The 10,639-nt window shown below is 48.3% G+C and overlaps 1 protein-coding gene across 1 annotated transcript; it reads right to left on the bottom strand.

Moving 5' to 3' along the window:
- Positions 1-3,655: 3,655 nt before the first annotated feature.
- On the bottom strand, positions 3,656-5,378 carry KRP23_8155 (Dynein axonemal heavy chain 6; the record flags this gene model as incomplete). The annotated part of the gene is made up of 2 exons (XM_067893560.1): positions 3,656-3,697; positions 4,659-5,378. 2 exons carry the CDS (start codon positions 5,376-5,378, stop codon positions 3,656-3,658), a joined length of 762 nt encoding a protein of 253 aa, XP_067743078.1.
- Positions 5,379-10,639: the final 5,261 nt, after the last annotated feature.

The raw sequence follows: 10,639 nt of genomic DNA, 5'->3' as shown, positions 1-10,639 counted from the left end.
GGGAAGGACGGAAATGTACCATGCTTATTTACTTCTCACTCCAGGTCTTTTGCGAGCGCAGTACTAAGTATGTCCTCAACCTGAGCTGCTGTCGGACGCAGATTCGGATCCAACGACACACAAGCTATCCCTAGCTCTCTGATCGACATCGGACTTGAATCCGAGAAGTCGAGCTATCCGTGCATCACTACTGGCTGCGTCGCTGGCGATTCATAGGTGCAATGTGCCCTCAGTACGGACCACTGCTGTGTCTGCAGTCAACACTTGACAGTGGGCTCGGAATATCATCGTCGTCCGGAGTGCGTCGACGAATACTTCAAGTATATTTTCAACCGAGCAGCTTGTCAGGTTGCCTTCATTGTATTCACTCAATTGATTCAACAATTTGTTCAGAGAATGTTGGCGGATGATAGCATTGTCTTCTGTGCCAGAATCAATAGATCAGACTGGTCTTGAGATAACCATGCTTGTTGAATTTACTGCAGAGTATTACTGCACACAAGTGCAGTTCCATTGAGCACAAAATAATCGGACCCACCCTGGCACGGAAGATCCATCGCTAAAACCAAATTTGTGGACGTACCCGTTGTCGACAAAGTGCCTTTGCGCATGGTGGTGCGATACACCGGACACGAGTACGTATTCGTCACGTTTGTTACATGGGGTGCCTCTATCCTTGACCCAACGGGGCCCAACGAGTTCCTCCCGTAGGTCTCTCCACGTTGAAGAGGCTGTTTAATTCGTGACGATGCTTGTGTATCCATGCTGTTCATACTTCTCGTAGGCATACCATGCTCATTTCGTGGTTCAGCCTTTACTGAGACCACCACAGACGCAGTAGCTAAAGGCGAATTTTGGTGGGGTACAACTTGGATTAATGGCATTGTCTGCCTCATGGTTCCAGGCTGCGCACTACAGAGGCATTCAAGGTCACTATCCCAGTGAGCCCCTTCAAGCAGAAGGCCAGCCAAGTAAGCTCCTTCTCCCGCATTTTCAGATGCGTCTCTTTCAACGCCTGTGATCTCCGCAGTCTCGTCATCATAGGCGATTAGCAAAGATTCAGCTTCGCTAAGTACCCGGAACTTAAAATCTAAGAAATGGATCGGGATACCATGTCTTCGTGCGTGTCGTTGAAGAATGGCAGTGAAGAGTCCTTGTGGGAACGAGAAGATTGCCAGCGGGAACACATTATTCGGTACATGTCCGCGCGAGACCCAGTGGTGCAGAAAGTTGCATCGATACAGTAGATTTGCCACCCACTGCGACAGTGATTCTGCCGTCGAGGTCGAGTGCGTATCGTTGGCAACCCAGTCATTAGGTACTTGGTGCAGCGAAATGCTGTGAAGCGTTTGTTCGACAGTCACCGACATGATTGCAATACCTTGAATGGCGTTCTGCAAGTTACTTAGACTTGCTCTGACATATCGAACGAGCTTGTGGCACGTCGTTAGCTCTTGATCAAGTACAACGGTCAGAGGGTCTCGCCAATTCTCGTGCCGTCGCTGTTCTATGGAGGCCTCAGCGGTTTCAATGCTAGCAGGTGATGGAAGTTTTTCTTGCATGTCTTTCGAGCGCTCTAGAACATTATCTTCGCCTCGATGAGAAGCACGACCACATTCGTCACTTACGGAGTCATTGGCTTTTGTATGCAGATTGTCAAAAGTGCTCAATTCCCCTCCGTCATGGCGTGGTGGCTGTAGTTGCATGACTAGCTTCACGAATTGATGCGTTTGTTGACGCTGGTAAGAAACGTGAGCATTTGGATGCATGCCGAAAACGTGAGGCTCGTCCATATCTGACAAGCCCTCGACAAAGCGTATCATTTCATCTTCAGTTTTGAATTCGGGGGCAAAGAAGCTGCCATCGTTTGATGAAAATACAGTGTTCAACAGCGCGGAAGCGCTCTTCGTCTTTACCATCACCTTCGTCAAGCCACGAATTATTGAATCGCGACGGATGGTACGCGGTTTTTGCTTAAAGCATGCTTCAGAGCAAAAGCGCCTCAATACGGCCATCAGGCATCGCCGATCGAATTCATCAGTGACTCGACCTCCATAGTATATTTCTCCGGCCAAGAACAATAGTGCATCCCACGGAACAGCTTTCAGCTGAAGAGAATCAGTACCCGAGATGGTTTCTTGATCATTGCTGTTTTCACTGCCAATAGGCTCGGCATTGGCAGTCACAACACTTGCTGCCGCATCAAGAAGACGTCGCTGTAGAGTAATCACACTAATAAAGTCAGTATCACTGAAGTCGTATTTGAGGTTCCATCCCAGCGATCCAAACTTGCTGCGCTCTCGCACAACCGCATGGAAGAAGCTGAGCCCAAACGCTAGACGAAGCTTCATGGTTGTGTTCGAGGTTAATAAGTGTAGGCGGGAATCATTTCCAGCTGCGCTAGTTTGCTTCATCAGCATCATAGAGCGCAGCAAGTTTGCTTTTACCCCTGTTGGCGACTCTGTCATTACCTTCACACTGTTTTGGAGTACTGAAATGGGAAAGTAAGCAACCGGGAAGGATGCCAGGAAGAGACGGAAGTCTTCGTGAACCGTGCCGTTCCGCGCCTCTTGTTTAGTGCGGACTAGGAGAGCTTGCAACCGGGGTAACCACGATTGAGCTAAATGGACATTCTGAAGAACGAGCCAAAATCCCTCCGCCTTGCATTGGTCCATTTTTGCTTCCACGATGGGTCCCTGACCCTGGCCAAGAGAAATAACATGATACCTGTCTTCCTCAACACCCTTTTCACGTGCAAAACGTTCTAGTGCTGATATGGGATCTGCTCCAGGGGACAAAATAAACAAGCACGGCGTTGATTTATCCACGTCACGGAAGACATCACTCATCACGACCTCGCCATCCGCTTCTTCTAGATACTCAGTGCCAAGTACTTGCTCGATGAAGCATTTCACCGCCACTGTAAACACATCCTCGCGCAACCAGCGCACAATAACCAGACGTAGGAATCGAGATACGTCTGTATCCCAATTTCCGGGTAAGCGAGCCAAATAAGGGTTCTCGCTCTCAATCCAGGTATTCCAGGAGTCATTATCACGGTAGTACGACTCCAAGAGTTTTGTGAAAATCGGTTGACTCCTAGAAAAGGCAAGGAAGACGCTCTCCACAGTACCAAGATTGTGCCTGAGTTCTCCTGCGCCTCCAGGTCTGAACGTGTTTGTCCGTTCAAGTTTCGAGTGTGGTGCTTCGGTTGTGTTGGAAGTCATATCGCTGTTCAAGGCTGATGAGTCAAGAAGACGGATATCGTGTTGGCTCATCTCATCAGCACTGATCATGATTCTTAGACAGACGACGAGAGTGAATAACTTCTTGTGTGCTTTAAAGAGGCCGCGACAGATATTCCTGTATACAGCTAGCGTGATGTAGTGCTTGAGGCTCTCCAATCGTTCAGACAAGTTCCTTTTCGCGGGTGCCTCGTTCAAGCTCATGCTAAACAGTCTGTTAAAATACTCCAACGAGAATTGGTACATTGGGTCAACGTCTGCTAGGTCTGCGATGACGAAGAAGAGCATGGCACCACGTACAGCAACGTTGTGGTATTGATTGCGGATCTCCAATACCTCCAACTTAGTAGCTTCTGACTCCGAGAGGCGCTGTGCCACCATCGTAGATGTGTGTTTCGATGTTTTCAACGTTACAATGAGCTCAACATCATCGAGGATATTCCCTTTCGCATCTGAAAGTAGGTTCAGAATCCTAATTTCCAAATCCTGTAGCTGCTTTTGATCCCGCGCAATACTAGCCAGAAGAGTATGTTTTCGTTCTTCGACCTCCACGCGCTCTCGCTGCACGACGGCGCTTAACAATTGTTCTTCCAACCCGTCACTCGTTACGGTAAAGTTGATAACATTGACTCGTATATACACATCAGGAGTGAAAAGTGGGTTCGCCAGCTTCGTGGTGAGATACAATCGGAAGAGCTCCATATCTGTTTCCACGAGCCGATCCTCAATTTTTACATGCACCTTGTTGGCAACTCGTTTACTACCTGGCGAACGCTGGGATGGTTTTATTGAAAGTACAGGCTCGAGCGATGGATCCAGTGTCTCATTCATATCTTCGATCAGCAACGGTTTTCCAGAGGAGAGACAAGCTTCAACGACCTGCATCAAGCTCTTATCGTCATTTTTCACGATCTCTAAGTGATGAAATGCTTCAAGTCGCTTTATCCATTGAGTTGCTTGTTGTTGAGGGTCGATCATCAACGCCCACCGTCGCTTGCTTTTTAACGCAAAAATCCCGTTATCTGTGGAAAATTTGTCGCTTGGAAGTCCCATAATTTGCCACTCCCGAAGCTCTCGAATGTCTCCGTACGCAGCAGAAAGGGTGAATGGGGTCGACACGCCGATGGAGTCTCTACCGATATCAGTCCACCGAGACAGTAGTCTGTCTCGAAAACTACCATCGAACGGCGCCAAGTACGATATGCACGCAGCTACAAGAAATGAGTCCCCCAAAATCGAGTTACCTTCTTGCTTGAGAAGCTTGATACTGCTCTTCCAACGCACACGCTCATCACTAAGGCCTTCCGTTAGTTTTTGTGCGTTTTGTAGTCTCTGTTGCGTTAATTCAGATTCATCCAGTAATCGTTGCTTTTCTGTAAGGGTAGCGTCACAATTTTCCTTGAGCCGGCGCACCTTATCCAGCACTTTAGCAAGCTCTTGTTGTTTTGTTTCAAGCTTGGCATTCGCGATTTCTAGCACAGCATTCATTTCAGCCAGTCGCTGGCGCTTTGGTGCTACCTCTCGGCACACACGTGCGTAGGTATCGATGGCGTGCACCCACATGCATAACGACATAGCAGCACGTGACACCTTTTTGACCTCATCGACAGCAAACTCAGGGCTTTCGATGTACTTCCGAATCTTCTTCAGGATACCATTAGGAATGCTATCCTTATCATACTCCTTGAGCTCGGCCATAAAAGTACTCCTAGATAAAATACGTTTACTGTTATCCCAATCCACTTTCTCACCGAGCATGATACACACAGCCTCCATCACAACTTGTACAGCTTGGGGAGGTTTCACAAAGCCCTTTACCTCAGTAATATCCTTTTTGTCCAGAGAATCCAAAGCTGCCACAGCCGCGTTAAGAGCTGGCAAGGCCTGGTCTAGATCGCGTTGTGCGTCAGCTTGGCATGCAGCAACTTCTTTCTGCTGCTGCTTGACGACAGCTTCATCCGACCCCACTCGCTGGGCAACCTTTTCAGCTTCCACTTGATCAATCGCGACTTGAAACAAAAGCTCTTCTGCTTCTTTCGTCTTGCTGGCAAGGAATGGTTGAAGCACAACTAGTTCGTCTTGGAGTGTACTTACAAGTGAGTTAGTCTCTTCCAGTTTGACAACGCCTGCCATCAAGCGCAGCAATTTCGTTTCCCAGTGAGACTTCTTTTCCCGATAAATTCGTCGGAACAGTGCAATCAAATCCAAATAGTTCTGAGACGTGATGTATACACGTCGTCGGCAATTGGCAAGAAACAATGGAAGAATAGCGCTCACTGATAGATGCGCCTCAACGCAAAGGGCGGTAGCAGCTGACCGGATCACAGGTGCACTCGCCAGGTCAGGCGTAGTGAATTTTGTATTTACACTTTGCAATTGGTCTTCACGGTCTTCTTGAGATAGAAAAAACTCGGCAACATATTCAAGAGCGCTCTTTGGCCATTCGTCAAAGTAATCAATTGTGGTACAGTTGATTAGTGCTGGGAACTGGCGAACACGGGAGCGAAAAGCTTCTGTTAGAGGATTCATGCAAATGACAAAATGAAGCGCATTATGCACCATCATGTGAAAGTAATCCTCACAGTCCTTTCGAGTGAGATCGCCGGTTTCTAAGCTGCCATTAAGCTGGCTATTACCCTCTTGTGTCGTTTTCGATTCACCCATGCTGCGCTCAAGTAGCGTTCTTACATCATTGATAATCCTCTCGAGTTCTTCCGTAGTGAAGAGTTTAGGAATTTCTGCACCGTTCAGAATCGTGTTAATATCTTCGAGAAAAGCGTCAGATGTCAATTGTGAATCGTTTAACAAGAATACAGTCGGAATGGCGCTGACGCTGGAACCTTGACGACTGGGTCCAGTGTTTAACGTCCGTGTACTTCGGGCCGCTTTGCTGTGGGCATCTTTACTAGGGCTTTCTCCCAACGCTGCTAGTTTCATCATCAGTTTTAAGTCTTCTCTGAAGTCGAGCAGACCATAATCCTTGATCAGCTCAATCTCAAAACAGTGATATCCCGTCAAAAACGCAGCAAGTCGTGCGAGACAGCGCTTGCCACAGCCACCCATTCCAAGGAGTAGTGCGTGGCCTCGAGGCTGTATCAAGATCCGTGCGATCGCAGCTGTATGAATCATTGCATCTTCAAAAAGTACTAGCTCGAGTGGTGGATGAGACAATGATTTACCAAGTGGACTGATATTGTACTCAGCTATCCGTCCATTCAGAAAAGCTTTGTAGCGGTCCAAATCGCCAACTTGATCGTATTTCATGACCGTAGCAGTGCTGTTCGTGGGTAACTCTCCTGGGGTTGCAATGCGTCGTGGCGAAAAGAGTAAAGTGCTATGCCCAGATTTTGATGGACTGCCATTATCGCCACTGCTTTGTCGTCTGCGACGCTCCATCGTATGTTCTATACCAATACCAATATCGACTGACCATGAAAGACCAAACACTTTGTTTGCGACTTCCACCAACTGCTGAGAGAGCCACTGTCTGTCCGTGCTGTCCATGAGGCGATCGCGAAACACTCGAATCCCTTCGTGAGCCCATAAATTAACTACGGTATTTGCCGTTAGGCTGTTCGTTCCTCCGTTCCTGGCGGGTGCTCCCGATACTTGAGTACCAAGCACAATTCCTTGCATGAGTTTGGTCACATCGCGCAAGTTGAACGTGTAATGACACTTAGATGGAGTTGGGAGTAAGCCTTGCACGACGCGTTGGAAGAGTTCACATGTAGCATCTGCAGTCAACATTAGCGTATCTTTTACGTTTTTGGCGAATACACCGCTGCCCCCGCACGCCTTGATATGCGAAGCTAAGATTGAGTTAAAAATTGCTTTCATCGCACCTTCATCACAACTAGGCAGACAGAATATAGCAGAAAACTGTCGTACAAACCGTGGGCAAAGCATTTGGCGACCTCCGCCTGGAAATCCACCCGCTGCAATAAGAACGGAGTCGTTGACATCCTTCCAAAAGAACTTGTCACGGTCGTAGAAACCTCCGTATTCCAGATACTGTCTCAAGAGCTCTATCACGGGTTGTGCACCGTGTTTCTCGGTGTTCGGCATGTTCACGTCGTCGACGAAAATGACGACAAGCTGCTTGTTCACAGGTGCTCCAAGAAGAGTCCTGCGTTTCTTAGCGAACTTGCTCTCGAAACTCAACTGCACACCCGCGCTCGATGTCTGGGCAGACATATTAAGTATAAGTGGCAAAACTTTACCATGCGCCATCACAGAAACTGGTGAGTCCGCATCAAAATCAGACGGGTCGATGTCTGCTGCTATCCGCGCATGAATATCGAGGACCTTGTGAACTATCGCTGATTTGCCCGATCCAGTGGCACCAGTCAAAAGAATTGGCCGGCGCGCGTCGATCACCATCAGTTCTACTAAGTGCCGGTATTTCACAACATCCATAGTAGGAACCAGAAGGCGGCCGGCTATGAGTCGGCTTTGCCGTTGAAGCTGCGGTGTTTGCTCTGTGCATGCGTTTGCCCATGGAGAGAAGCTCAAATACTGGAAATCGATGAAAAAGTCGTGAACATCTCCTGTGGCTTGAGATAGTCCTGTGGGCGTTGGAATCTTACCATCCACTGCCATCACATCAGGACTCAAGTATTGCTCATTTGAGTTGATCAGCTGGTCAAGAAAATCTTGAAACTCAGCTTTTACATGATCGAGGTGTAGATTACCTCCGATAGACCACGCAAAGCTGAAGATGAACATTAGATCCAAACACCGGTTTCGCCGGTCTTCCAAGGATAAAACCGCTTCTGGCGAAGGTACGTCGTCTGAATTCACAAGGTTTCCTCGGCCTGCTAACGAAGGGGGCACAAAAAGTTCCGGGGGTGCTCGATGAACGAGAAGAGCCTGAAATATGTGGCAAATTGTTGCAACGAATGCTAAATCACAAGTAGCGATAGGAACCCGAGGTGATGCATTGACTGACGAAGAAGACGAGTGAATAAATGCCAAGCCTGGTTCCACGAACAGCTCGAAGTACTTCATGATTCGACCTTTGATCTTGGCGCTTAGTGGTGTCGGTGGTTGGGACTGTTTGGGTCCTGCAACTGGGTGGGTTAATGACGAAGACGTCGCTGCCGCTGGTACTACTGGAACCACAAGCTTTGTTGCCCATGTCTCGACAAAAGGCTGCCAGCCAAGGCAGTTTGGATGGTAGTACACCACACCCAGACGGCTAATAGTAGCGGGGGAAGCAGCACTTGTATCTGCTACTTCAAACAGCAACTGAATTTTTGGCAAGAGCTTGATTCGCTCACCATTGGCTAAACAGAGCGTCATGTTGTCATCCAGCACGGTATTCATACTCTCGATCCAGTGTACATCAATAGGGCCATCGAATGTTATCCAGTAAAATGGGAGATTCCATGTTGATGGTTCACTGCTGACACCAATCGTTTGGTTAGCATAGTGGCGTGTTAGCATCTCCTCATTTTTCTCCATAATGCACGTACGCAGCAACTTGGATGCGAGGCCGTCTGTCCACTCATGCGTTACAGGATGAAAAAATCCGTACAGCTCAACCATCGAAATCGACTTCGGGTTAAGAGTGTACGAAACCACGCGCTGAAACCGGACATCAGCGTGGGCTCTTCTTTCTCGCAGTGCAGTCACTGCGGACTTCAAAACCTGTAGTGCTGTACTCTTCCCACTGCCAGTAGATCCGGTCTGAACAACACCGATGCGTACCTCTAAGGTCGCAAACAGTTGCAGCAACTTTTTTGTCCATTGACGAGGTCCTTGGAGATGACTTCGTCGTAGCTGTTCATTGATTTCTTCCTCTAAAGCAATCATCCAGTTTGTAGCGCCAGGTGTAGGCGATGGGGAAAATACTCCAACTCCCTCGAGAATCGCACTACTTTCACTGGCGCCTATGGCTGAAAGGGTATCTGGGAAGAGATCTCTCAAAATTCCTTGAAACAACTGACTGTCATTGTCGGTGAGCTTTGGGGTGTTCGCTCCGACCATGGCTTTAATCAAAATAACGTTTTCGTCACTGCAACTGTCAGGTGCCGATTCATGAGACGAGGTGGACTCTGGCGTAGGAGAAGAAACAATTGGTGTCGCTGAACGTTTAAGAGTGCCTGCCATCGTAAGAACTGTTCGTACAGCCCGCATACCGAAGTCGTAGTGAGGCTGCTGAGATAGTTGTTCACTACAAAGCTTATATAGCTTTGTTACTTTCCTGGACAGCGGCTTTGCAAGCTGGAACCCTTCGGCAAATAGCAAGATTTCAGCGATCAAAGCATAATCCGGTACCATCATTGCGACTGGCCGGAACGATACTTTCAGGTTGTCAGGTAGCTCGGTGCGTCCAGCATAACCCGGGTTCATTGTAATTATTACGTGGTGGTCACGCAAAGGAACACATTGGCCGTCTAGGAGCACCTCAGATAAGTTCATCAGGCGCGCGTTCCTTAGTCTCGACATTTGCTGCCCCACGACTGAAAGTACTTCAATGTCGATGCGGTTGAACTCGTCCAAGCATACCCAAGTTCCTGCTTGAATTACGCCATTAAAAATGCTCCCCATCATTTTGTAGCTCATCTGGTTGCTGCAGTTAATCACAATACACCAAATGCCAAGCGCTTTCGCGAGGTCCTTCGATGTCTCAGTTTTTCCTGTTCCAGCAGGACCAGAAGGAGCTGCGCCGTAACGCAGCTCAAGTGCTCCCGTGATCGTCATCCAGCATCGATCTGTTAGGGGGGTAATTACGAGGCGACTACACGCACCCATGTACTCGTATCCGTACTTGATTCTACAGTTTGCTTGGAGAATCTCACACTCATCAGACTCGGTGTGCCATTGATATCGAAGCTGCTGCTGCCACAGGAAGTCATTCTCGTCTGTAACGCGCTTCTCCACCAAAGACTCGACAATATCGCGCAAGTGAACATCCGTCGTCACTAGAGACACAACTACGCGTCGCTGAACGGAGCTTAAAGATGTTCGCACTAGGCGAGTCAAATTGCTTAACTGCGTGCAAATGGTCTGGTGCCAAAGAGATAGTTCTCGAATAGGATCTTGTGACCGTGAGCGAAAGCAAAACTCGCACTCTTTCGCCCAAATTATGTAGGATATCACTGCAACCGCTTGCGCGGGGTGACGAAAAATCCACGTCTCTCTTGAAGAATGCTGGTAGTCCGACAAACAGCTTTTGACATGTTTATGAAGGGTTGCCTTCATGTTGATGAGGACAGCGTTCAGCCAATCCTCAATATTACCGCGGGCTTTTAGTACTCGCCCAAATGTGACCCGCTCGCCTTCCGGACTGATCATCGCAAGGATATCATGCGAGCTCAAACCCGATGCGGCTGTACCGGTATGCACTCCGTCATCATTTATATCTAGCTTTACTAAAGCATCAAAACACT

This window comes from Phytophthora ramorum (genome assembly GCF_020800215.1).
Source record: "Phytophthora ramorum isolate Pr-102 chromosome Unknown Phyram_PR-102_s0007, whole genome shotgun sequence".
In the NCBI taxonomy this organism is placed as follows: Eukaryota; Oomycota; class Peronosporomycetes; order Peronosporales; family Peronosporaceae; genus Phytophthora; species Phytophthora ramorum.
This window is presented reverse-complemented; position numbering and strand designations above follow the sequence as displayed.